The sequence below is a fragment of the Canis aureus genome, chromosome 13, assembly GCF_053574225.1.
Source record: "Canis aureus isolate CA01 chromosome 13, VMU_Caureus_v.1.0, whole genome shotgun sequence".
NCBI classification, from domain to species: domain Eukaryota; kingdom Metazoa; phylum Chordata; class Mammalia; order Carnivora; family Canidae; genus Canis; species Canis aureus.
In genome coordinates, this window is record NC_135623.1 from 15,342,911 (window position 1) to 15,370,733 (window position 27,823).

The following is a 27,823-nucleotide window of genomic DNA, read 5'->3' on the forward strand; positions in this document are numbered from 1 at the left end:
TCCCCCTGACCCCTGTGGGTCTGGGCAGAGCCACATCAACACCCCCACCTGGGCCTTAAGTCCAGCAGGAATTAGGCAGGTGGGTGAGGATGAGATGGTGTCAGGAGGCTGTGGGACCAGAGCCCAGCAGCATAGTAGTGAGCAGCAGTGGCTGTGCGGTGTCAAGTGGGGCCTGTCCTAACCAGACAGCTCCTGTGGAGGGTGGACGGCTTCGGCTGTGTCCAGCTACCCCTGATTTCTGTCTGGCTCCCTCATCTCCTCATCATTTCAGTGAGCCATCCAGCAGCCTTCCAGTAAAGCTTCTTTTTGCTTTGTTTTGCCAGGGATGGGTGGTTTCAATTATTTGCAACCGAGAATCCTGACTGATATAAGGTAAGCCATGTAACATGCCAGACATGGTGCCCGGCATGCTCTAAGCACTCAAAAACCACACACACACACACACACACACACACGCACGCACCCCCCCCCCCCACACACACACACACGCATGCACGCGCACAGAAACCGAAGTTCAAGAGCGCCTGGGCGGCTTAGTTAAGCATCTGCTGTCAGCTCAGGTCATGATCTCAGGGTCCTGGGATCAGGCCAGCCCTGCATCGGGCTCCCTGCTTCTCTCTCTGCCTCTCCCTGCTCCCCTACCCCACAGTCTCTTTTGCTATTTCTCTTTCTCAAATAAATAAAATCTTTAAAAAGAAAGAAACTATGGTTTAGAAAAGTAAAATGACCTGCCTAAGGTCGCACAGCTAGGCAGTGGTGCTGGTATGGGGCTGCCCATGAAAGTCGTAGGGGTTTATGGTATTTAGATATCACTTTACATCACAATGCATCATTTTCAAACAATTTACTGTTGACACATTGGTTCAGAAGGTTCTGAATATGCTGGGAGGCTCACGGGGCCAAAACGTTTTCTTTAAATAGAGAGGAAGGTGTTAGCTCAGTGTAACCCCATTATCTGTAGTGGCCTGGGAGCCAGGTCTCAAGGCCCAGGGCTGGTGTGTGGGTGGTGTCCACACATAGAAGCTCACATTTGCCCGTGCTGCTACAGCTGGTGAAGCAGCCCCATCTAAATACGTGGATACCTGGTGCGTTAGCGACCTGGGGTGAGTCAGCAGCTGCCTGTGAGGCCATCAGGGAGGAACACGATGTACCAGAACCTGCAGAAAGGAATGCTCCTGCAGCTACTTACCTACTTACCCTATGCTAATGGGTGAGGGGGAATAGGGGGAGGGTGCTCGGAGTATGGGGTGGGGGGCGACAGGTGGAGTCATCCTAAGTTGGGGCCTCCTCTGCTGGGCCTACTAATTGAGGGAGGTTTTGATTCCTGCAGTGTTGCCAAAGTGATTTAATTGGGCCTAATGGGAGACTGTGTGTGATGAATATGGATAATACAGGTGATGAGGCCTCAGGGAAAGCTGGCTGGAGGAAGGGTGAGGAGCTGAAGACAGGTCTGATGGGAATTAGGCTGATTCCATGGGTGAGCCCAGACAGCAGGGCCGACTGCTCCCCACCAGAGGCCTAGACGGCTGACCTGGGTCTTCATCCTGCCTGGCCTTCAGACCTTGCCTTCACACTTGCATGAAATCAGAGTATGTCAGACTCACTGGGTTTTGTGATTAGAATCAGGTTTAGGATTCTAGAATCTAGACCTTTAGCCTAACACATGTTAATCATAGATAACTTCAGGATCTAACAATCAGAGGGCCTTGGGAAAAAAATGTAGGCGATCCTTCTCCAGCCTTCATTTAATAACAAGATATAACATCTGTTGAGCTTATCACAACTTCCAAAGTACTTTCACATCTGCACAGCTGTCACACGGAAGGGGTGGTGTTGGACTTTGAGGCTGAGTCCTGTGCGCAAGATCCAGATGAGCAGGTTGTGACCGGAATCCAGCTTTGCAGGATAAATTCTATTTTCCACGTGCCAACACATTTTCCATGTGTCTTGTGTTTCAGGGTTACAGACACACTTTTAACTGCTTGGCATAATGTGTCCAAATTCTCAGATGTTTGTTGTGTGAATTCTGCATGATCTTACACCGTTTTTCTTAATGCGTTCTGGGGAGTTGCAGCGCTCTGCGGGCGGTGATCTTTGCTGCATCCGCACCTCCTCCAGCCCTATTTCAGTTCACGAAGGACGTAAGGACAGAACCCGGAGTCACTCCGGGTCTAGTCAGGACTTGCTCTGAGTTTCTTGGAACAAAAAGTCAAAATCCCAGAACTGCGGAAAGGAGAGACGGGGCACAGCCCGCCTCCTGGGCCGCGCGGAAGGGAGGGGGGGCTCAGCTGTACCCCGATCCCTGGGGCGGCCTGCGGCAGGTGCCTGCCCTTCTCGGGGCCCGAGGCTGGCGGGGGGGGCAGCGCCGCGTCCTGGGAAGTTGGGGAGAGGGCGGCCGCCGTGGGGGGCGGGGAGCAGGCGGGCACGCGGCGTGGGAAGCGCGGGCTGCAGGTTCGCAGGACGCAGGTGCCCGCACGGAAGCTGCCCCGCCGGCAGGGCCGGGCTCCAGATGCCGCCCCCGAAGCGCCGAGGCCCAGGCCGGGGCATCCGAGCCGTCCGGACCCACGGCACCGCCGGGCGCCGTCCCGCCGCGCGGTTTCTCTGCGCCTGGGTCTCCCCGCTTGCACCACGCGGCGGTTGAAAGGCCTGGGTCTCCGGGGGCCCCTGGGGTCCCAACGGCGCTTCCTGGGCCCCGCGAGCGCACGGGGGCTGGCGAATCCCCGGACGAGCACCGTGGGAGGGGTGGGCTTTGTCTGCTGGTCTCTGGGTCCCCCACCGCAAGGAATGGGGAGGCACAGGGAGGACGTTGGTATCCGTGGGCGAGGTTCATGCAGAAGGACACATTCATTCTTTGGTTCCACAGGTTTGAAGAGTACCTATTATGTGGCAGATACTGTGATAGCTCCGAGAAAGCCTCAGCCATTGAGGACTGCAGTGTTCTGGAAGCCTCGAAGGAGGAGAAAGCCTGGAGCAAGGGAAGGGGGTGCCCAAAAGGGACAGATGTTGGAGAAGACTCCAGTGCCTGGAGCCACCCAAGAAAATCCACTGCTTTCATGTCCTGAGGCTTCTCAGCCAAGCATGACTTTCCTCATCCTGTCTCCAGAAGGAGGATTTCATTCTCAAGATTCCTGCTGGGCAGTGAGGTAGGCAGGGCTAAGACCTTTTGTTGGAAAAAATCAAAAGTTCTTTCGAAGAAGAGGTAACCCCTGCTTCCTTCTCCTAGAAGGTCTCACTTTATTTATTTATTTTTCTTTCCTTGTTGGCTTATTGGAGAGGTGTGTTGAGGCCAAGCCTCTTGCTCACCCCTCACCTGGTGTGGCAAAAAAAGAACAGTGAACCAAGAGTCAGAAACCTGGATTCAAATTCCAGCTCAATGTGTGGCCTTCCACAGGTTATTTTCCTTCCCTGGTCTTAGTTTGCCCAGGGAGATTAGATAGATAGATAGAGAGAGAGAGAGAGAGAGATCTTCACAGAAGAGAATGAAATGGGAAAATAGCTATGAAATCCTTCCTACCTCCTCACCAAAGTCATATTTATCATTTACTGTGAGCCAGACATTTTACAAACTACCTATAACCTGAGCAACAATCCTGGAGTGTTGGTATTTGTTATCCAAATTTAACACCTAAAGAAACTTGAGACTCTTCTGGAGAAGTGAAGAAATTTGCCTTAGGCCAACCAGCTAGGAAGCCACAGGGTCAGGATCCAGACCCTAGTCTTTCTGATCAAAGTATAACTTTAACAGCAGTTTCCTTGGAATTTTCATTCCTCCACCAAATGACAGCTATTGAGCATATACTGTAAGCTAGGTTGCAGCTGAGGGTAGAATAAGGAATGAGACACTATCATTCAGGATGTCAGAAAGAAATAGATGACATTCTCAAACTGGGTAATTTGAGAAGAGTTTAATAAAGGGATTATTTAATATAGGGACAAGGAGTAAGGAAATCCTCCAGGGCAAGTCATGTTAGAGCACTAATTAGTACCCATAGGCCTAAAGGGGCAAGGGACGGAGGACTTACTAGAATCTGGATAAAGAAAGCCATTGTAAAACCTGACGGGAATCATATCCCTTGGTCCAAAGATGTACCTGGTGGTGAACCTTCAGGGAGGAAACTAGGAGAATATGTACTCTGCTGGGACTCCAGTTGGCCAGACCCTACCAGATTCTAGAAGGCAAGGAAGCCCCTGTGTAACCCTCTCAAGGTACAGAGCAAGGTGAAGAAGGAAAGAGAGTGTATCTGGAGTGGCAAACAAGATATTTAGCACAGTTTCCTTCCTCTAAGGAGGAGCTCATAGACAAATGGAGAAGACACGTACATCTGTTCACAAGTGTAACAAAATAAGTGAAAAGAACTCACATAAAAATGAGCGTGTCACTTACAAAGTGTCAGTAATCTTTTGCTATGTAACAAACTACCCCAAAATATTTGGCTTAAAACAATAACCATTTATTTGCTCATGATTCTGTGGATTGGCACTTTGGGTTTAGCTAGTGATTCTTCTGTTGATCTCATGCAGGGTTACACATGTAGTTCCACTCCTCTAGTGGTTCAGCTGGCAGCTGGTTGGTTTAGAGGGCCTCCATGGAGAGCTCATGGTGTTTCGACATAGTCCCGGCTTCCAGCGGGCTAGCCCAGGCTTAGGGCTCTCCTGCATGAGCTCCTTCAGACCATAGTGACATTGCATTCAAGAAGGTGAGAGAGGAAGCTGCAAAGTCTCCTGAAGTCTAGGCTCAAACGTGGCACAACATCACTTCTGCCACTTGCTATTTTTCAAAGCAAATCACAAAGTTAGGGTAGAAACAAAGGATGGGAAAATACATCCCATCACTTGGCTGAGGGGTGGCAAAGTTACATTGCACCAATGTAACACCACGCGTAAGGTTAGCATAACCATCTTCCAATCAACAAATGAACAAAGCACTCTCTGCACTGTACTGTAACTGTCCCTTTAAATAACTGGTTTTCCCCAACAACCTGAGAGCTCCCAAGGATAGGAATTTTGACTGACTCATTACTTTGTTCCTCATGCTCAGAACAAGGTTTGGCACACAAAGGATATTAAGTGTATGTTTGTTGAATGACTATGGCTGGAGTAGGGCTGGTGAATGATCTCTTTGTCCAAAGGCCTCGGAGCCACAAGTAGTATCTCTTTATTTATTTATTTTGTAAAGATTTTATTTATGTATTCATGAGAGACACACAGAGAGACAGAGACACAGGCAGAGAGAGAAGCAGGCTCCTTGTGGGGAGCCCGATGTGGGACCCTGGGATCACGACCTGAGCCAAAGGCAGACGCTCAACCATTGAGCCACCCGGGTGCCCCAGTAGTATTCTCTTTAAATATAAAGTTGACATTATAGAACACTTTCTCTACCTCATTGAAACTCTTCAAATACTGCCATGATCCATCAAGGTCAAATTCAACCCTGACTTCTTCCATAAAGGCTTCCGAGGCTATTTCTTTTCTTCTGTTAAACTCTCTGCAACTCTAATGGCTTAGAGTGCCGACAGCTTGGCACTTGGTTTTGAATTCTCTGACTGCTCCCCTAGGGGGTTTATGGGTCAAACCTACTTTTCATCCCTAGTGGTAAGTCCCCAAGGACAGAGCTGCATCTTCTCCCCTAAAGGGCTTGTCACAGTGCTGGGCCCATAGGATGTCCCCAGTCAACACTCCCTGAGGGGACCATCCACTCCGGGTGGCTTTGACCCTGTGAGGTATGGAGAAGGCATGCAAGGAACCATTCATACCCTTGTCAGTGCTGTGCACATGGGAGCTTCCCAGGTCTCTGGGACAGAGCAAGTCATAGCACCCTTCTAGGTCTGGTCTAGGGCCTGGGCCTTGGTTGTACCAGGCTCTGGCCCCTGAGCTAACCGGGCCCAGGCCAAGAAGAGCAGAGTCTTAAATGACAGTGGAATGGCCTCCTCCTCCTAATAAGAATCCAGGGCCTGAGCTATTTCTTGTGGACAGATGAGCCATCACTGCCCTGCACACTTCTGAGGTTTCAAGAACCTAAGGAGCAGGTGTTGAATAGACCCCCCAGAGCAGAGCTCCTGGGGAACGTATTTTACTCGAGTGTCATGAAGAACATGAAAGCAAGCTACTGCATAAGGTTCTGAGTCCCTTCCCATGCTAAACCCTTTCCAGTCACTTCCGTTGCCCTCAGGATAAAGTGTGAGACCCTTAATATGGCGAAGCCTTCAGGACTTGGCTCACATATCCCTCCAGCTTCATCTTTACCACCCCACCGTGACTCTAGTGTCCATCCGCTCAAACTGAACTGCTTATTGTCCCTTGAATCACCATCTGCTCTCTCCGGGCTCAGGCCTTCATGTATGCTAGTCCCTGTGCCTTAACTGCTGTTCTGCATCTTCCATCACGAACCCCTTTTCACCTGTCAGTGGGTTCCTCAAGACTAGGACATCACTTCCTCCCAGAAGTTTCCCGGAAGGCATCTCCTGTAGATGCCAGATGTGGATCCTGGCAGAGAATCACTGGCAGTCAATGTTGAAGGAATAAATAAATGAGAATGTTGGAGAGGCTGGAAAACCGACTGGCAGGAGTGTGACAAGGGTGAGTGCAAGGTTCTAGTATTTTCAAGATCTAAGATTCAGCAGTTCCCCAATTCTTGGCTGAAGATTCAGACTTGGACGTCCCTTCATCTGGGCACCCCCCCCCCGCCCCCCGCGAGTCCCCTCCCACCCTGTGCCTTCTGAGTGTTTGCTCTCAGCCAGGCAGGCGCACATGTTGTGAACATAACCGGAAAGCAATTTCCGAGAGATAATTGCTGGTGGATGTGCGCTTGAGGGCAGGGTGAGCACAGGCTGTTTCTGCGTCAGCCCCCCCCCCCCCACCGCCCCGGGAGGCGGCTCCCACTGCTCCCACTGTTCCCACTGCACCGGGTGAGCAGTTGTCTTCTGAGCCCAGACTCAGACAAGCCAACCCCAGGGGAGAGAGCCAGCTCCCAGGGTTGATTGAATGCAAATGGGAGAACCTGAAACTTGAGGGGATGGGAAGAGCTTTTGGGGGGCCTGAGGTGACAGGTCAGCGATCCTTTTCCACCTATCCCTGCCCCATCCACCCGGGGCTCCTGCTGGCAAGTTCTACTCCGCCTTCAGGGAAGCTGCTCAGTGTGAGGTGCCTCTTCATCTCTCCAGCCCAGTCCTCTTTGTTCTTCCTGGCCAATCATGCTCAAAAAGGTGAGCCCAGACCAGCAGCATCAGCATCACCTGGATGCAGGTTAAAATTGTGGGGACTACTCCAGACCCACAGATTCAGACACTCTGAGGTAGCAAGAGGTGGGAAAGAGATGGGCCCAGAATCTGCATTTTAACAAGCCCTCCATCTGATTCTGATGTTTAGTCTGAAGTTTGAGAACACTGCTTTAGGCCACTGATGACCAATCAAGCATTTTTGTTTAAGATTTTATTTATTCACAACAGACACACACACACACACACAGAGGCAGAGACACAGGCAGAGGCAGAAGCAGGCTCCATGCGGGGAGCCCGACGCAGGACTCGATCCCAGGACCCCAGGATCACGCCCCAAGCCGAAGGCAGATGCCCAACCGCTGAGCCACCCAGGGATCCCAAGTTTTTAGAATTTATAGATTATGTCTCCCATCAGACATGAGCAGCCTAAAGCACAGGCAGTACTGGATTCTTCCCTGAGACCGCTCAGCACAGAAAGTTCAGAGGAAAATTGAAATGTACTGATGGGGATACTAAGAAGAGAGACAGGATCTGTCCCGGGAAAGGTCATACAGAACATCAATGACTCCACGTCCTGTCACCCAGTTCTGCCCCACACGTACACGGAGCCCACACTCTCTCCAGCAGACAACTTGCTGTCCCTGAACTGTGCTAGGCTCTCTCTGTTTTGAAACAGGTTGTACTCTGAACATAATGTCTTCTGACCTTGTCTCACCTGGAAACTTTGAGTCATGTTTGATGATTCAGCTCAGACATCACTTTTCCCTTGTTCAAAGTGCACGAGGGGCCACCATGGGGCCTACTGCCCTTGCGTGTACTCTCCTTGCCCTCCCTCCATGCGATCTCCTTGAGGGCAGCAGCTGTGGCCAATTCCGCCTTTTTTCTGGGAACCCATGAGAGTCCTGGCACAGAATAGATGCCACTGGATGTACAGTAAGTAGACAAAGGTGCTGGGTTCAGAGTGCTGAAAATAAAAGACACACAGACACATATGCACATGTGCATACACAAACATGTATACATATGCACACACATGTGCACACACACACACAGAGGACAACAAATGAGGACCAGAACCAAGGTCTCTCGACTTCCAGCCTAGGCCACTTCTAGGCCACTCCTGCCTTGCCATGCCACCATGTGCCCTTGGCTGGCTCAAGCACCTTGCACAAATATCTAAGAGTGGCCATTTCACTGTTGCCAAATCCAGCAGCAGGTCGTATCATGGTCAGAAATGCTGAGAGCTGCTTTTGATGGCCACAGAGTCTCCTCAATCCTTGCCTTGCACTCCCAAGGCAAAGCCTAAAGCCATTGCCAAAGTTAAGATGAGAGAAGAGCCAGGAGTCAGCTATCCTGCCCTAAGATTCCTTAACAATAAAGATGATGATGATGATGATGTTGATGATGATGATGATGATGGCTAGTACATAGTGCTTTCCACATGCCAACACTGTTCTAGGTACTTGGCTGGACTAAGTAATTTAATCCCCCCCAAACTCTACAAGGAAGGTGCTACTAATATACCTGCTTGCATAGATGAGAGAACCGAAGCACAGATATCACTTAGTCAGGATTGGAACCAGGCATTTGGTTCCAGAGTCCCTGTCCCTCCTCACTATGTTATACTGAAAAACATCTAGCTGTAGTTTTGTTTTGTTTTGTTTTTTTAAAAGACTTTATTAATTGGGATCCCTGGGTGGCGCAGCGGTTTGGTGCCTGCCTTTGGCCCAGGGCGCGATCCTGGAGACCTGGGATCGAATCCCACGTCAGGCTCCCGGTACATGGAACCTGCTTCTCCCTCTGCCTGTGTCTCTGCCTCTCTCTCTCTCTCTCCCTGTGTGACTATCATAAATAATTTTTTTAATTAAAAAAAATAAAGATTTTATTAATCTATTCATGAGAGAAACACAGAGGCATAGACACAGGCAGAGGGAGAAGCAGGCTCCACGCAGGGAGCCCGATGTGGGACTCGATCCCGGGTCTGCTGGATCACTCCCTGGGCTGAAGGCGGCGCTGAGCCACTGAGTCGCTGAGCCACCCAGGATGCCCTGTCTAGAGTTTTAAAAAAGTCTTTGTAGCACTTTCATGCTTATGAAGGGAGACCATCTCCATCATCTCACTGAACACTCACCATTGCCCAGCAGGGAACTGGGGCTCAGGGAGACTAAGGATCTTTATCACGGCCACACAGTGGGGTCAGGAAGTGGCTGAGTCTACACTGGGCAGCCTGTGTTCGGGCTGTTAACCATACAGTCCCTCACCCCCTTGTTTATTCACTTCTTCCTCCACCTCAGCAATGGAGTGATCCTAAACACGGCTGGGCCCTGTGTACTCTACAGCCCCTCTCCTTCTGTGCCTTTGGCAGAGCTGTAGGAGAAGCAGGAGTCACCGGCCTTTGGGTCCCAGCCAGCTTCCTGGGGGATGTAAAGTACACCTGCTCTGTGATGGGAAGACCATGTCAGAGTTCTCGGGCTCCCTAAGGTAGGTGAGGGGCTCCTCTGAGCCTCCAGAGGCCCCGGGCTCCCCCACTGGATTGCATGGAGTTGTCACCAACCATTTCCCTGGGACTCCTGTCTCAACTCTCTTTGGCTCACAGTAGACCGGACAGAGCAATCTCCCTGGGTCCCAAAGCAGGGCATAGGGGGGCCTGCTGAGAAACGCCCTCATATCCCACCAGTCTCCAAAGTCCCTCTGATCATCCCTTCCCCTACCTTTTATGGAAAAGAGGCTCCAGAAAAAGAGGGTGTAGAGACATTTATTGGATGTTTATGGGGCTGGTCCACATGGGTCTAGGTTTGGGACAGGGGCCTCCTCAGGGCTTCCTGGGATGTCACTGGCAGTCACTCTGGCCATGAAGCAGTGCTGGAGCAGGCGTCTGGGGTGCACAGGCTGCTCCTCGGTGCCGTCCAGCCGTGGGCTCAGGAAGGGGTGATTCTGCTCAAGAGTGCTCGTTCCTGGCACCTCCATCCAATTGCCGGCACTGCCACCTTGGCAGCCTGGAGGCCCCTCCTCCCTGGAGTCTGGAAAACAGCAAGTTGAAGGCAATCTCTTCCTCCCCTACAGTCCCACACACCCTGGCTAGCTTTTCTGCATGCTTACCTTGGGCAGAACTGCGCTCAGAGCCTTAAACACTTCATTCGTTTAACAAGTATTTATTAACAACATACTACATCATTCACCAGGAGCTGTCAGTGTTTCTAATGAACTTAAAGTCAAGTGGGGGAGACAGACAATAAGCAATTGTTAGGGAAAAAATGAAGACTTGACCTTGACCATAAACCCATGAGGTAAGTACTATTAAAAACTCATTTTATAGGGATCCCTGGGTGGCGCAGTGGTTTAGCGCCTGCCTTTGGCCCAGGGTGTGGAGACCCGGGATCGAGTCCCACGTCAGGCTCCCGGTGCACGGAGCCTGCTTCTCCCTCTGCCTGTGTCTCTGCCTCTCTCTCTCTCTCTTTCTCTCTCTCTCTGTGTGACTATCATAAAAAAAAACACACATCATTTTATAGATGAGGATACAGGCTGACTACACAGCTAGCATGCAGAGAAGTGTTGGAAAAATTTTAAAACATACATTATTCTCTTAAGAATAGATCCCATGACGCTCTTCAGCTACTGCTTTAGCCTCTCCTCCTCTTGTATATGAGCTTGAAAGGAGGCTCATTTGGCCTTAGCATTCCCCATTTCCTGTTCATGACTTATTCTGCCTCAATTTACTCTGTTTCTGCTCCCAACATACCTCAAAATGTTTTGTCACTAAATCCTACAGTCACTCACAAATCCTTACCTCCCTTGACTTATCAGGAGCATTTGAAACAATTGAGTATTCCTGCCTTTTTGGATAAAATGTGTTATCAAGCTTTCAGGGGCACTTGGCTGGCTCAGTTGGTGGAGCATGAGACTCTTGATCTTAGGGTTGTGGGTTCAAGCCCCATGTTGGATGTAGAGGTTATTTTATTTATTTTTAAAATATTTTATTTATTTATTCATGAGAGACACACAGGGAGAGGCAGAGACACAGGCAGAGGGAAAAGCAGGTTCCATGCAGGGAGCCCGACGTGGGACTCAATCCCGGGACTCCAGGATCATGCCCTTGACCAAAGGCAGATGCTCCACTGCCGAGCCACCCAGGCATCCCAGGTGTAGAGATTACTTTGAAATAAAATCTTTAAAGAAAAAAAAATAGCATATCAAGTGTTCAAGCTAGAAATGTGAGTCACCAAGTCCCACTGATTCCATCAATCACTGTCTTCCATATTCACTCATTTCTCTACATCTTCAAGGCCTCCACCCTCAGTCAGGTTTTCATCTTCTTCCTCCCAGACCACTGGAACAGCCTCTAGTTGGGTCTCCTTCAGTCTACTCTCCAGTTTGTAGCAAGGGAGAGCTTTCTAAAGTCAGGTGAGTCCCATGTACTGTTCTTTCTCCAGAGCCTTCAGTGTCTTCCCATTACCTGTCATCCTTGAGGTGGCATTCGAGGCTCTTCACATACTGGCCCTAACCCTTCTCTTTAGCTTCATTACTATCACTCTTCCCTTAAGAAATTTATGTTTGTGGGATCCCTGGGTGGCGCAGCGGTTTGGCGCCTGCCTTTGGCCCAGGGCGCGATCCTGGAGACCCGGGATCGAATCCCACATCGGGCTCCCGGTGCATGGAGCCTGCTTCTCCCTCTGCCTGTGTCTCTGCCCCTCTCTCTCTCTCTCTGTGACTATCATTAAAAAAAAAAAAAAAAAAAATTAAAAAAAAAAAAGAGAAATTTATGTTTGTGACACCAAGGCTTTCACTGTGCCCTAAATAGCTCTATTCCTCTACATCTCTGATTCTTTGCTTATCCTATATCTTCTGCCTGGAATGACATTTTATATCTTCTCTGTCTAGAAAAGTCCTTTGTTTTAACAACCATTAATGAGGGGTACCCAGGAAGAATGATGCCTCTGAATCCAGGGGAAGTGTGAATTTCAAGGAGGAAGTTGTATTTGATATTGGCACTGGCTACCTAACATCCATTCCACCTCTTCCCATTCAGTGACAGCAATTATATTTGGGTGGTATTGGCTCCATCCCAGCTCTAGGAATGGGGCCTGGGTGATCTGATCCAATCAGATAATACCATTCCGTTGCCACATGGATTGGCAATAGGTCCATAAACATTTCCCTGGGGACAGTGAATGGTTTAGGGGTGGACAGGTGACCTGAATGGTCCAATCAGAGTAGAGCTCAGCACCAGCACCCCCACCTTTGAAGGAAGAAATAGTTCCTTCTTTCTTCTCCTGGCTAGAAGGAACCAAAAAGCCAGTGGTCCCAGGGACTGCTGGTAGCCAGCTTTCTACCATTAAAAAAAAAAAAAAAAAAAAAAAATCTGCCTGTGGAGTAAGCCAACTCAAAAAAGTAGAGCTGAGAGACTCTTAGAGGATGGAGCCACAAGCCTGACAACATAGTGAACTTCTATTCAAACCATGCAGAAAGCCCACCTTACTTTTAGACTTCTCACCTACAGAGCCAATAAGTTAGCTTTTTTTTAGTGTGTTTTGAACTTTCTATTTTTAAATAATTGAAGACTCATAATAAGTTACAAAAATAGTACACTTACCCTTCACCTACCTTTCCCCATTGATAACATCTTAAATAATCATAGAATAACTTCAAAGCTAGGAGACTGACATTGATACAACATGATTAACTAAACTACAAATCCTATTCAATTTCTACCAGTTATTGTATGTACTCTTTTTCTGGTGTATGGTACTATCAAAGTTTATCACATATATAGATTTTTTTTTTATTTGAGAGAGAGAGGGAGAGAGAGAGAGAGAAAAAACACAAGCAGGGGTAGGGGCAGAAGGAGAAGGAGACTCCTTGCCGGACAGGGAGCCTGACACGGGGTTTGATCCCGGGACCCTGACATCATGACCTGAGCCAAAGGCAGACACTTAACTGAGTCGCTCCATCACAAATATGGATTTATATAATCATTGTCACAGTCAAGATAAAGAACTGTTCCATCATCACAAAGAAACATCCTCATGCTTCCTCTTTATAATCAGACCTTCCTCCTAAACCTAACTCCTGGTACCCACTAACCTGTTCTCCATTACTATAATTTTGTCATACCAGGAGAGTTACATAAATGGAACTATATAGTATACAAGCTTTTAATATTGTTTTTTTTTCACTCTACATAATACCCTTGAAATCCAGTTAAGGTGTTATGTGTACCAATAGTGCATTCCTATTGATACATATATTCCATTGTATGGTTGTACCATCTGTTCATTGAAGGACTTTGGGGTTGTTTCCAGTTTTTGTTGGTTACAAATAAAGCTGCTATGAACATTCACGTATAGGTTTATGCAGACATACATTTTCATTTCTCTATGATAAAAACCTAGGAATATAATTGCTAATTTGTATGGTATAGTGGGCTGAATGGTAGCCCCAGATAGCAGGTCTTAATCTCTGGAACCTGTGAGTGTCACCTTGTATGGTAAAATTTTGCAGATGTGATTAAATTAAGGGTTTTGAGATGAGGACTTTATCCTGAATTATCTAGGTGGGCCCTAAATGCCATCACAACTTCCTTTATAAGAGAAAGGCAGACACACAGAGTGATGTGAAGACACATGTAGAGATTGGAGTGATATAGCTACAAGCAAAGGAATGCTGGTAGTCACCAAAAACTGGACAAAGCAAGGAACAGATTCTCCCCTGGAGCCTTTGATTTCAACCCAGTGAAACTGATTTTGGTTTCTGACCCCCAGAAATGTGAGATAATACGTTTCTGTTATGTTAAGCCCACCAGGTTTGTGGAAATTTGTTACGGCAGCCATAGGAAACCATACATATAGTAAGTGTGTGTTTAACTTTATGAAAACACCAAGCTGATGGATGATGGCAATGGCTGATTAGTGATCTCCCAACACCTTTTAGAGGGAGAGCTGAACTCTTGTCTATCATTTTCCCCATTTCTGGGGAGTCTCTTATTAAATCTGCTGAGGTTGGAATATCACCTCTACACATACTTCATTCACTTCATCTGCAAAATAGGGTTGAGAACTTGACAGAGTAGTTGAGCAGATTAAATGGGATAAGGTGTTTAAAGCATAGCACCTAGCACAACAGCAGGAACTCAGGCACCCTTCTGATCAAGCTAGTTCCTCACAAAGTACCAGAGTAAGAAAGTTATGGTCTTTGCTACATCCTGAGTTTGGGGGATAGGGTTGTGGTGGGAGTGATGAGACAGTCAGAATGCCTGGGCAGCAGAAGAAACATATTTTCAGAAACTCTGGTCCATTTCCACTCTGCTCTTGTTGAGGTATTCCCACACTGCCCTTGTCCCCATAGTCAGATACCACAGCCCCAAGACACAGTGCAATGATCATAGGCTATAGAATCTGGGAGATTGGGGTTACTCTGAACAACACAAGCTCACTGGCTTGGCTAATTCACTTTCCTTGGCTAACCCTTGGTTTCCTCTGCTGTAAAATGGGGTTAATGATCTCTCCCCATATCCTACTAGAGAGGGAGACAGAAATGAAATGTCTTTGTAAAGGTAAAGCTCTTGATGAATCTTGATGAATGTAAGACAGTGGGCCTGTAAACCGTCTCAGATGCAGGAGGAACAAGAGGCTCCTGAGTAGATGCTTTGAGTTCAGAGGAAGGAGAAAACAGTGCTTAATGAAGAAGGGGAGGTAGGAAGAGCTGAGTTTAGGCAAAAGGCAGAGAGAGCTGAAAGCTATCATATAGTAAAAGGTCAGGAAATGTATTTTCCATCTTAAAAATAAGAAGCAGGGATCCCTGGGTGGCACAGCGGTTTAGCGCCGCCTGCAGCCCGGGGTGTGATCCTGGAGACCCGGGATCAAGTCCCACATCGGGCTTCCTGCATGGAGCCTGCTTCTCCCTCTGCCTGTGTCTCTGCCTCTCTCTCTCTCTGTATCTCTCATTAATAAAGAAATAAAATCTTAAAAAAATAAACTAAAAATATATACCTATGCTCCCTAATTCCACTTCTAATTATCTACCTTAGAGAAATAGTTGCACTAGGAGATGACTTGTAAGGATAGATCTATGATAGCTTGTCATATTAGAAACAAACTCAATGTCCATCAGTAGAGGAATAATGAAATATTATATCACAGTTAAAAGGAATGAACTAGTTCTAAATAGACCATCTCATTTGCTCTTCACAATAACTGGGCAGAATATAGATCTTCTTACTACGCATTTTACAGATGAGGATTTTATTGACTAGGCCCCAAAGTCACCTAGTGAGTGAGTGACCGAGCCAACTCCACCTCCACCCTCTTTCCTCCGCTACCCCTGCGCTGTGAGAGGGAAGTCCCCACGATGTGCTGGATACCGAAACTGCACATGCACCATCTCATCTAATTTTCCCACCTTTCCCAGTATGATAGATATCATTGTCACCCGTTTTACAGATGTAAAATCCAGGTGTCAGGGAGGTTAGATGACTTGCCCAAGGGTTTACAACTTATAAATCATGGAACTGGATTTTAAATACATGTATCTTTCTACCTCCAAAGTCCTACTGCTTCTGTGTCACCAGGCCAAGTCTGTGGGGTGCTCATGTCCTGCTCTTCTCATCTCTCCCTATATTATCCCCCTAAGCCTTTCTGACTCACAGGAAATATAGTTCATCCCTTAGCCTCAGTGAATGAAAACCACCCTCCTACTTTTCACTGCTCAGCCACCAGCTGGATTATTCAATCTCTACGGTTTACGGTTTGAGACAGCTTGTGTTCTTGCTTTTTGCTTCTTTTTTTTTTAATTTTTTTTTTTAATTTAAATTTTAAAATTTTTGCCACCGGGGCTGCCCTATACTTTTAGTTTAAATAGATATTGCCAAATTGGTCCACAAAGTGGTTGTACCTATTTATACTCTTACCAGTAGCATATAACAGTATCAATTCCTCACACTGAAACTTCTCACTATTAATATGATCCATTTTTGGATTTTTGCCAATATAATTTTTTAATGTTTATTAATTTTTTTTTAGTAACCTCTACCCCCAATGTGGTGCTTGAACTCACGACCCCAAGATCAAGAGTTGCATGCTGCTCTGATTGAGCCAGTCAATGTACTTGTTTAAAAAGTTACATAATTGGGGTGTCTGGGTGGCTCAGTCCGTTAAGTGTCCAACCCTTGATTTCTGCTTAGGTCATGATCTCAGGGTTATGAATTCGAGCCAGCCTGCCAAGTGGGCCTCAGGCTCATCAAGGAGTCTGATAGGAAGTTCTCCCACCGGACGCCTGGGTGACTCAGTGATTGAGCGTCTGCCTTCAGCTCAGAGCGTGATCCCAGGTTCAGGATCGTGTCTCACAACAGGCTCCCCTCAGGGAGTCTGCTTCTCCCTCTGCCTGTGTCTCTGCCTCTCTCTCTCTGTCTCATGAATAAATAAGTAAAATCCTTAAAAAAAAAGAAAAAGAAGAAAGAAAAGAATGCTCTCCCTCTCCCTGTGCCCCTCCCCCACACTGGTGTGTGCACGCTCTCTCTCTCTCTCCCCACCCCATAAATAAATACATCTTTAAAAAGATTAAAAACCTACATCATTCTTAAAGTGCATTCTTCTCCCTCCCTCCCTCTTTCTTTCTTTTCCTTCCTTCCTTCCTTGGGGCAGTGACCCAGGGAGAAGGAGAGAGAGAATCTTAAGCAGGCTCTACACCCAACTCTGAGCTCAATCTCATGACCTGAGCCAAAATCAAGAGTTGGCACTTAACTGACTAAGGCATGCGGGTGCCCCACGCTCTTTTGATTACTAGTAAGGCTGAGCAGCATCTTTTCATGTGTATTGAGCATCTGTATGTCTTTTTTTGTAAATGACATTTTTCTGGTTTGTTTAAAGATGTGCCTATATATTTTGGATATCAACCTCATCTCTCTATATAGTTGATTTCATTATTCACAGTAGTTATATTCTATAAAGTCACCACAAACACTGAATTAACAAATACTGAATAATTGCTCCTAGGGAAAATACAAGGCTCAGTTCCTGTGAGCCTCTGGTCACAACAGTTTTGTCAAGCAAACAATATAGAAATTTGCTTTTTGTGTGTTTCATTTAAAGACACATTATTTAACGTATATTATTGGCAGGACACCTGGGTGGCTCAGTGATTGAGCATCTGCCTTTGGCTCAGGTTGTGATCCCAGAGTTGGGATCAGGCTCCCTGCAGGGAGCCTGCTTCTCCCCTCTGCTTGTGTCTCTGCCTCTCTCTGTGTCTCTCATGAATAAATAAATAAATCCTAAATATATATATATATATATATATATATATATATATATATATATATATAAAATTGTCTCATTAACAGTGAAACTCATGACCAACAGTACTACTCTAACTTGTGCCTGAACAAAGTTCATCTAATACATGTATTGTCTCCACAGGGCATATCACAGCCTTCCTAGGCTTAGGAACAGTAGAGAATACTAAAGCACTACATTTAGAGGCCACTTGAAACAGTGAAGTTAATAAAAATCACAGAAACGCAAAAAACATGGCTCTAAATAGACACTTATTTACAGTATGAGAGTTGAAAACAAGAAGGTCAAGTGTAGGGATCCCTGGGTGGCGCAGCAGTTTAGCGCCTGCCTTTGGCCCAGGGCGCGATCCTGGAGACCCGGGATCTAATCCCATGTTAGGCTCCCGGTGCATGGAGCCTGCTTCTCCCTCCACCTGTGTCTCTGCCTCTCTCTCTCTCTCTCTCTCTGTGTGTGTGACTATTATAAAAAAAAATTAAAAAAAAAATAAAAAAGAAGGTCAAGTGTAGACCTGTTTAACCTCAGCTGGGAATATGTGTGAGGGGGCAACTCAAAGTATGTGCTGTTCTGCGCACGTCCACATCCACAGATGACCTCAAAAACACTGCTAGTATTGATTCTGAGGTTACAGATCAATTTTAGCAAGTAAACAAATTCACAAATACCAACTCTGTGATTGATGAGGATGTCTGTGTGTATTTATCTTTATGTTATCTTTGTAGTCCACCACTATTATGTATGATGTCTTTTGTCTTTTTTTTTTTTTTTTTTTGAGAGGGAGAGAGAATGGGGGGGGGTGGCCAGAGGGACAGAGAGAATCTGAAGCAGGCTCCCTGCTGAGAGCCAAGGCCCACTCAAGCTCCGTCTCACAACCCTGAGATCATGACCTGAACTGAAATCAAGAGTTGGACACTTAACCAACTGAGCCATCCAGGAGGCCCGTCTGATTTTTATTTCATGTCTATTTGGACTTGATGAAGGCAGATTTGCCAATTTCCCCCTTTATTTAAAAAAATAAATGTTTTACTCAAATTTCTTTTTCTTTTTCTTTTTTTTTTTTTTTTTTTTATGATAGTCATACAGAGAGAGAGAGAGAGAGGCAGAGACAGGCAGAGGGAGAAGCAGGCTCCATGCACCGGGAGCCCGACGTGGGATTTGATCCTGGGTCTCCAGGATCGTGCCCTGGGGCAAAGGCAGGCGCCAAACCGCTGCACCACCCAGGGATTCCCTGTTTTACTCAAATTTCTATATTTTAATTAATCTGTTTCTAGACTCTCTATATTTTATTCTAGCGTTTTTCAACATTGGCACTATTTATGCTCTGGGTTGAAAAATTCTTTGTTGTGGAGTGTTGTCCTCTGTTTTCTAAGATGTTTAACAGCATCCCTGGCCTCCACCAAGGGACATCTTGCTCTTTGTGACAACCAAAAATGTCTCCAGACATTGCCAAATGTCCATGGGGGGCAAATGTGTACCCTGTTGAGGACTACTGCATTGCCCAATTCTATCTGTCAGTTGCTGTGCCAATAGCAAGCAATTATTATATCTTTTTAAAATGTCTGTTATCTGATAGGGCAAGTCCCTCCTCTTCTTTCTTTTTTAAAAATATTTATTTATTTATTTGTTTGAGAGAGAGACACACACACAGCACAGAGGGAGAGGGAAAGGGAGAAGCAGGCTTCCCACTGAGCAGAGAGCCTGATGTGGGGCTCGATCCCAGAACCCTGGAATCATGACCTGAGCTGAAGGCAGACACTTAACTGAGTCACCTAGGCCCCCTCTCTTCTTTCTTCTCCAAAATTATTTTGTACTTTTACTCTTCTAGATTAATTTTTTTGAAGATTTTATTTATTCATTTGACAGAGAGAGAGAAAGCATAAGCAGGGGGAGCAGCAGGTAGAGGGAGAGGGAGAAGCAGGCTCCTGCTGAGCAGGGAGTCCCATGTAGGGCTCGATCCCAGAACCCCTGGGATCATGACTTAAGCCAAAGGCACATGCTTAACAGACTGAGCCACCCAGTCACCCCTCTTCTAGATTAATTTTAGAACTAATTTGACAAATCCCATGAAATATTTTGTTGGGAATTTTTTTTAAAAGATTTTATTTATTTATTCATGAGAGAGACAGAGACACAGGCAGAGGGAGAAGCAGGCTCCATTCGGGGAGCCTGACGTGGGACTTGATCCCGGGTCTCCGGGGTCACACCCTGGGCTGAAGTCGGTGCTAAACCGCTGTGCCACCCGGGCCGCCCTTTTGTTGAGAATTTTATGTACAGATAAATTTGGGAAGAACTGATATGCCTATGATACAGTCTTCTATCCACGTACATGCTGTCTCATGAGACAGGTCCTTTTATGCCTTCCACTAACTTCTATGATTTCTCTCTATCAAAGTTGAAGCCTGGGCTGTCTGGTCTCCCTTGGGTGGTCTGGATCTATGCTCAGGCTTTCTTCCCGTTCCCCTGCCACTGCCTCCCAGGTTCCTGACTACGAGGGGAACCAGAAGAACCCTTCTGCCCTCAGAAGCCATCCCCCCTACTTTTCAATGCTCAGAAACAGGATTATTTATTGTCACCAGGATCTGGGAAGGGTTCTTATACTGTTATTTGTTGCACAAGTTGATGTCAAGTTGAAAAACTAATCTTTTACAACTAAAAAGCCCTCTCTTTCTCTGAAATTCAGCTACTTACTACACATTTTTCTACTACCCTGATAGTTGCCACCCTTCCTTCTTCTGCTTAAATTCCTGCCTGCCCTTATTTACATGGTGCTCCAGGGTGAATGACCCAGTCATTGCATAGGTCTTACTCAGAACTACCCACACACTTTTACCCATTATTTACCCTACCCTGGAATACTTTTTCTCTTTTTAACCCAACCAAGTCCTTCGCTAATTCAGTGCTCATTCAAATCTACACACCTTTTTGAAATTCTCCTTACATTTGGTATTAAACAATTTTGTACTTAATTATATATCTGCACAGACCCCGTGTAGTGGACAGAAGAGCACAATTTAAGGTAGAGAAACATGGGCTGAACTTTAGCCTTACCAGTTATTAGCTGCAACACTTTGCATAAGTCATCTAATCTGTTTTAGCCTTGATTTTCTCATCTGTAAAACGGAGATAATAATACTCATTTTGAGTGTTGTCTACCAAACTATACAGAAAGACCACTTGCCAATAGGCACTTGTATCTTTCACAGTACCTTGCAGAAGTTGTAAAAATGCGTGCAATAAAGACTTATGAAAAATCAACACTTTTGTTGGGCGGGGCGGGGGTGGGAGGGCTTTGAGGCTCTAGAAGGCCTAAGCTAATAATGAAGGAAGGGGTAGTACAATTCAGATTATCAAAAAATAACTTTAATTTCTGAAGAAACTGAGTTTGGGGAGCAGCAAATTTTTCTAGTTGATTCTATTTTGTTTGGTTTATCTATTTTTTTAAATTTTGTTTGGTTTAATATTAAAATCAGTTTTCATTCCTTCAAGCTAGAGTTTTAAAACACCATCTTAGAAAATCCACAAGATGGATTAATGTTTGTGTGACAAATAGAATGCTGACTATATCAAATGATTTTGATAAACACTGGGCACATGAAGACTTCAGGATGAAAATGTTCAGATTGTGAACTTTCTAAAAAAATGTGCTGCTGCTTCAGAATATTCTAGGAACTCTCATGAGGCAAATGTTCCAAATATCATCTAAATATCTCCCCTATGGACAGCCCCAGTGGCTCAGCGGTTTAGCGCCGCCTTCAGCCAAGGGCGTGATCCTGGAGACCCAGGATCGAGTCCCACGGGCTCCCTGCATGGAGCCTGCTTCTCCCTCTGCCTGTGTCTCTGCCTCTCTCTCTGTGTCTCTCATGAATGAACAAATAAAATCTTTAAAAATATATATATATCTCCTCTCTGTAAAGGTGCTAGTCTGTTGGTTTTTTTTTTTAAGGATTTTATTTATTTATTTATTTGACAAAAAGAGACAGAACACAAGTAGGCAGAGCAGCAGGCAGAGGATGTGAGAGAAGCAGGCTCTCTGCTGAGCAGAAAGCCCGATGTGGGGCTCGATCCCAGGGTCCTGAGCCAAAGGCAGACGCCCAACCAGCTCAGCCACCCAGGTGCCCCGGTGCTAGACTGTTTATTTTATTTTATTTTTTTAATTTTTTTATTTATTTATGATAGTCACAGAGAGAGAGAGAGAGGCACAGACACAGGCAGAGGGAGAAGCAGGCTCCATGCACCGGGAGCCCGATGTGGGATTCGATCCCGGGTCTCCAGGATCGCGCCCTGGGCCAAAGGCAGGCGCCAAACCGCTGCGCCACCCAGGGATCCCGCTAGACTGTTTAATAAAGGAATTGTGAGGTCTGTTTCTTACCTGCAGGCTGTAAGCTTAAGCCTGGGTCCAGCTTCGTGTGGGGCTTTGAGTTGATGAACAGGTAGCACAGCACACAGGCGGTGACAATGAAGGCCAGGAGAACCACTGCTGCTATGGACAGGCCCACAAGGGCGCCAATGCTGCGGAGAGAAGACCACGGGGAGCGGAGTGTCGGGAAGGGACTTAGGAGGCAGCCCGTGAGATGTGAAGTGTTGTAGGTGTTATTGGGATCAGCTGGCTTCAACTTTTGTTGTCTCTACTTGCCTTAGGCTATTTGTGCGGAGCATGAGAAAGGGCATTAGCTAACTGCCAAGTACTCACTGCACACGTGACACAACATGCTTCAATGCCACCATGTAGTTGGCACTCGGTATGTGTTCCCTTTCTTCTCCTACCCTCCCTACAATCTTTGACCTGCTTCCACCCCAGGAGGCTGGACACGGTCTTAAAGAGCCCTCCTCACAATGCTGTTTCTTTTTTTTAATTAATTAATTAATTAATTAATTAATTAATTAATGATAGAGAGAGAGAGGCAGAAACACAGGCAGAGGGAGAAGCAGGCTCCATGCACCGGGAGCCCGATGTGGGATTCGATCCCGGGTCTCCAGGATCGCGCCCTGGCCCAAAGGCAGGTGCTAACCCGCTGCGCCACCCAGGGATCCCATAATGCTGTTTCTTAAAAACCAAGACGCACAGTATTAGGCCTTGACTAGAAACCAGCTGACCGTGCAGCCTCAAGGTAGTTTCTGATCCAGCTTCCAGTGGGTCATCACACTAGTGTGGACTCCATGGTTAGAGGACCTCCTCACTGCTGTTGCCTCAACCCTCCAACCTCGTCACCTCTGCCCCACGTCAGGCCCTGGCCACCTGGTCTCCAGATGACTATCTCCTGGCTCATTTGGGAGCCACTATCTTTCCTGTTTCACATGATTCCTTCCCATCATCTCCCCACGTTAGAGTTTTACCTGTCCTTAAAGGTGCATCTCAAATGTCCCCTCCTCAGTAATGCTTTCCTTGGCCATCTTTCTCTCCCCACCCCCACACATGCCAGACTAATCCATCCAGGACACTTCACTCAGGGCTTCTGGCGCTTCTCACTGGGTCAGGCAGCCCAGTGTGGTAGGAAAGAACAAAGGGCTTTGGAACCAAACCTACCTGGGTTAGGACCCAGGTATGTAACAATTCACTCTGAGATCTTGATGAAGTTATTAGACCTTTTGAGCCTCAGTTTCTTTGTCTGAAAAGTGAAAAATGATCAAAACACAATACTTCACAGGTGGTAGTGAGGATGATTAATACATGTAATATTCTTGACATACAGTAGGTGTTCAACACAATCCTTAGGTGTTCCTTGAAGGCAGACTCAGGCCGTGTATGATCAGCTTTGTCCTCTCCTTACAGAAGCCCTGGCACAAAGTAAGCATGTAGAAATTTTGCTGAGTACCTACTATGCGTCAGACACTGTGAGATGTTCTTCCAACAGTAGTGGAGAGGCAGGCAGCAGGCTTCGTGTGCCCCTCCTGCCCAGGACTCCTTCACCGGCTTTTCTGCCCACTCCTCCCCCTGACCCCAGCCCCAGACTCCTGCCCTTGGCACTTCTGCTAGATTCCGCTCCCAGCTAGCTGATGCCTATGTACCACTAAGCAGAAACACCTCAGAGCTTTGGAGAATCTGTCTTCCCAAGGCTAAATAGATTACTGAACACCCCTACAATGGAGTAGTATAGAGCCATTCAAAACGTGTTTTCAAATAATATTTAAGATCAAGGATAAGTTCTGATGAGACAATGTTAAGTGAAAAGAGTAGGACACAGTACTAAATACACAGCATAATCCTAAATTAAATAAACATAAATATATACATGATTATACGTGTGTAAGCTGGGATAGAAGCACACCACAACGCTAACAGGCTGTCTGGTTGTAGCGCAGGCTGTGGACGTCCTGTCAGTGGCCTGTCGGGTCCTGTCATTGTACAACATTCTGGCCAGTTTCAAATGCCAGCATCTGCATCCCTTTGCCTGAGGGCTCCCATCGGCCCGGCACAGTCTCCATTTGTACATCGAGCAGGTCAGAAGCGCAGGAAAATTAACGCCCCGCTTCTCCCGTCAACATGCAACTAATGACCGACAGAAATTGGCATGTGCATACCCGGTTTTCTGGCCCTCAGGTGGGATGACTCAGGTGTAATTTCTATAGTGGCGGGTAGGGTTCAGCAGGTTTAAGCTCCAGGGACCCTCAGCACTGACACTATCCTTTGTGCTTGCCCTTCCCTGCCTCACTTTGCCGCCCTCTACCAATGTTTTGTAGGATGGCTTTCCATAAAAACTACTGGCTCTCAAATCCTTGTTTCTGAGTCTTTTGGGGAATCCAAGCTAAGACACTGGATCTCCCGTGATTTCCCTGTCCTTTCCACATTTTCCATATTGACCATGCCGTACCTTTTAGTTCTCCTAAGTACTTTAAACATATTTCCTTTTTTGAGATATGTTCACTATTTATAAGGCTATTATCTGGAAGACGTGTGCTCCGGTTGGGACCACTCACTTTACATGGGACATCTGTGGCAACCTGGGTGGAAAGGGTCCTCTAAAATAGGGTCCTTTGAGGAATGGCTGAGAGAGCTGTGGAGAGATATCCCAGATTGCAGTGGGTCAGGGAGCAGGCGCTGTCTCTGACAGTCTGGGGGCAGAGGAACCAGGCCCCAAGGACAGAGCTGGGGACAGAGGAAGCTCCAAGGGGAAACATCTGTGCTTGGCAGAAGATGGACTTCAAATAATTAGAGTTGTCTCCAGGTGAATGTACTGCCTCGAGAGGTGGCAAGTTCTCTATTATTGCACAGGTTTGTAAAGAACACCTGGATGAGTACACTTTTCAACGAAGTTGGAGTTTCCTGCCCCGGGTGGGAAATTAAAGAGCTCCTAGCCTTCTCGGATTTCAGGCAGTTCTAAGTTCAAATCTCAGTTCTGTCATATGTAAACTGAAAAATCCTTCATCTCTTGACTTTCATTTTCCTCATTTGGAAAGGTTCCTATCTCACCAGGTGTCCCTAAAGATTAAATGAGGTGGTGTATATACGTGCCTGACAACCAGGTCTGCCCTGCGGCAAGGCTGCTGCCTTTGGCTCACGTCCTGCTAAAACACAGAGCTACTAATAGAGGGTGTTTGGAAAGTGGACCAGACATGTGATGCACCAGCTGCTTCTCCACAGGGAGTCTTCACTTCCTGAGACACACTTTTAAAGACAGTAATTCTCCTTGAGTGCTATCCAAGGAAACAGTTGTTCACCTGGAGATTTTTATGCTTTTAAGGGCCAACTTTCATGAAAAAGGCCAAATGGAGTCAAGAGCAAAACAAGCTCGCCACCCTGCAATGGGGGGCTCTGGGGAGCACTCCAGGGGGGTTAAGGGTTTAGAGTACATCGATTACCTACATGTCCTGGGGACCCTCAGTTCCCCTCCTCCATTTTGCAACTGTCTGTGATGTTTATAAACCATGTTTTGTCCAAGCCTAGAAAGAGTCAGCCCTGCAGGCTAAACCTTTCAACTGCCCTTGAGGTCACAGAATGGGAGCACAATAACATGTGATGTGACCTCAGAGGTCACCCCATCCAACCTCATCGTCTGAGCCACTAAAGCATTCCACATATCACGAGGGCCCAAGGCAACAGGAGGGACCACAGGGGTGTGCTAGGAAGGAGGTGTTAGAAGAGGGATGGGGTCTTGGCTAGGTGCTGAGGGGGGGGGGTTGTCTCCAAGGGCTAGCACAGGACCCAGAAGATAGTAGAGGGTCAATGAGTGTCTTTTCAAATGATCTGAGTAGAGCTGGGCTAGATTTAGACAGCTGTGACACAGGACAAACCCAGACTTGGAGCCAGACAGGCCTGAGGTTTCACCCCAGCTCTGCCACTTGCTCTCACCAGGGCATTCCCAAGTAGTAACTTAACTGCTTTCAAGTTCTCATATGTAAAATGGGCAGAAGACATGCCAGGGTTGTGAAGGTGCAAATACACCTAACTCTGGGTTTGTCCTAGGTGATGCTCTTTAAATCTCCGTCTACCCAGACATTGCTAGAAGATCTTGGATGATTCACTTCCAGACTTCAAGCTTCACTTTCCCACTGTGACACTGGGAAAGAAAGTCCATCCAATTGAGCATCTACAGTATGTACTAGTTACTTTCACATGCATTATTTCACCTAATCCTCACAACAATCCCATGAGACAGGTAGTACTATCGGCATTTTGAAGATGAAAAAAGAGCCTTGGAGAGAATTTGCCTGAATTCACATAGCAATTAAGTGACAGAGCCAAGGTTTGGACTGACTAGTTCTAATCAATCCCAAAGGTCCACACTATCTCTGTACCTCAAAGGGAGGTCAAGGCAACCATATTTCAGCACTCAGCTCGGGGCTAAGCACACAGTGGGGCTTCAGCAAATACTCCATTGTCATACTCTAGGTACATATCATATCTCTCTGAATGGATGATGAGCTCCTCAGGGGCAGGCAATAATTAATTAATCGTTGTGTCCCTGTTGCCTAGCATAGCACCTCGAACAAAGCAAAGGCTATAAGGAATGAATGACTTTATAGTTGAATAGAGAATAACGTAATTCCTCAGGTTACAGAGAGCAGCCAAATGTGCAGGATTGGAACATCTGGCCACCTGAAAATAGTTCTAGAATTACAGATTGAACAGGCTAGGAAAAGCAATTATCTGTAATTGTCCATGGCACATGTCAAGTTGATTTCATCTATCTCATTTGGTCCTAGTCAGAAATCAGGGCAATTGTTTATCATACTCTTCATCTGATAGTTGCAAAGAGAGGTCTCTGAGGCAGACTGTCCTTTCCTACCAGAGGATATGCAGCCCCTGGTCGCATACCTCCAGGAACAGGAAAATCGCTGTCCCCTGAGATGGCCCGCTCCATTTTTCCTGATGCCTATTTCCCAGAGTGGGCTCAGGCTCAGGTCCTATTTTCTGGGTGAAGCCTTTGGAGATGGAGAGAGGTGGAGAGAGATGGAGACCCATTGCCCTCTCAGCACTGCACTTAGGTCCCAAGAATGTCAGCGCTGGTCTATCCAGCCCCTTCCCTGAACAGGCGGGGAAACTGAGATCCTCTGAGTGGGGATTCACCCAAATTACACTTCTTTTAATCTATGGTGAGCTGGCTTCTGCTGCGGCATTACGCCACTGATGAACCTGCAGGGGCTCTGATCCCTTGGTCTTCTGCTTTAGCTCGGGAGTGGAGTCCATCCCCAGTGCACCCCCCCACCCCCCCCATCCCCAGCTCAGTGCTCCGTAAGGGGTAGCTGGAAGAATGACTGCGCAGGAGGAGGAAGGAAGCGTTGAGTCTTGGCCAGGCCGGGAGGTGGCATCGGGCGGGGGCGACCTGGGGCTGAGGTCTGGGTGTAGGGCCCGACGGCGTGGGGAGTCCGAGCGGGGGAGGGGCGCGGGGTGGGGGGTCAGGGATGAGGTCAGGACGGGGCCCCGGTGAGCGCTCGGGGCGGGGGGTAGAGTTTGGGTCTCCTGCGCAAGTGGGAGCAGAGGGCGGGGGTGGGGTGCCGCGGCCGGTACCTGAGCCGCCACACGTAGCTGTGCTCGTAGGGGAAGAAGCTGTGCGGGTCGTCGCAGCAGTACTTGTGGTCGCGGAAGCCGCAGCAGAAGACGGCGGCCGCCTCGCCCCCCGGCCGCGGGCAGCGGAAGCCGCGCACCAGCTCCCGCGCGGCGCTCACGTAGCTCGTGCAGGCGCCGCTCATCGCGCCCGCGCCCGCCGCCGCCTCGGGCCGCCGCTCGGGGCCGTCCCGGGACCCGGGCGCCGCGCGCAGGGAGGCAGCGACGCAGGGACGCGGGCGTTGGGGACCCGGCGCCCCCAGGACCCCGAGAGGCGGCCAGGTGCGCGGGCGCGGCGGGGGCGGGGCCGGGGCGGCTGGACGCTGCTGCGCGAGCCCAGCGAG

The 27,823-nt window shown here is 47.5% G+C and overlaps 1 protein-coding gene and 1 long non-coding RNA gene across 2 annotated transcripts in view; one reads left to right on the top strand and one right to left on the bottom strand.

Moving 5' to 3' along the window:
- Nucleotides 1-961: 961 nt before the first annotated feature.
- The window catches only part of LOC144281545 (uncharacterized), a 55,003-nt gene continuing 28,141 nt past the window's right edge, over nt 962-27,823 (top strand). The window contains exons 1-2 of the long non-coding RNA XR_013350017.1: nt 962-1,103; nt 2,864-3,143. This is a non-coding gene — a long non-coding RNA (uncharacterized LOC144281545). The remainder of the gene's footprint in view (nt 1,104-2,863; nt 3,144-27,823) is intronic.
- On the bottom strand, nt 9,957-27,640 carry SHISAL2A (shisa like 2A). The gene is made up of 3 exons (XM_077844893.1): nt 27,444-27,640; nt 21,867-22,006; nt 9,957-10,237 (listed from the first exon to the last, which is right to left on the bottom strand). The coding sequence occupies exons 1-3, from the start codon at nt 27,623-27,625 to the stop codon at nt 9,984-9,986; spliced, it is 576 nt and encodes a 191-aa protein (XP_077701019.1). The 5' UTR covers nt 27,626-27,640; the 3' UTR covers nt 9,957-9,983.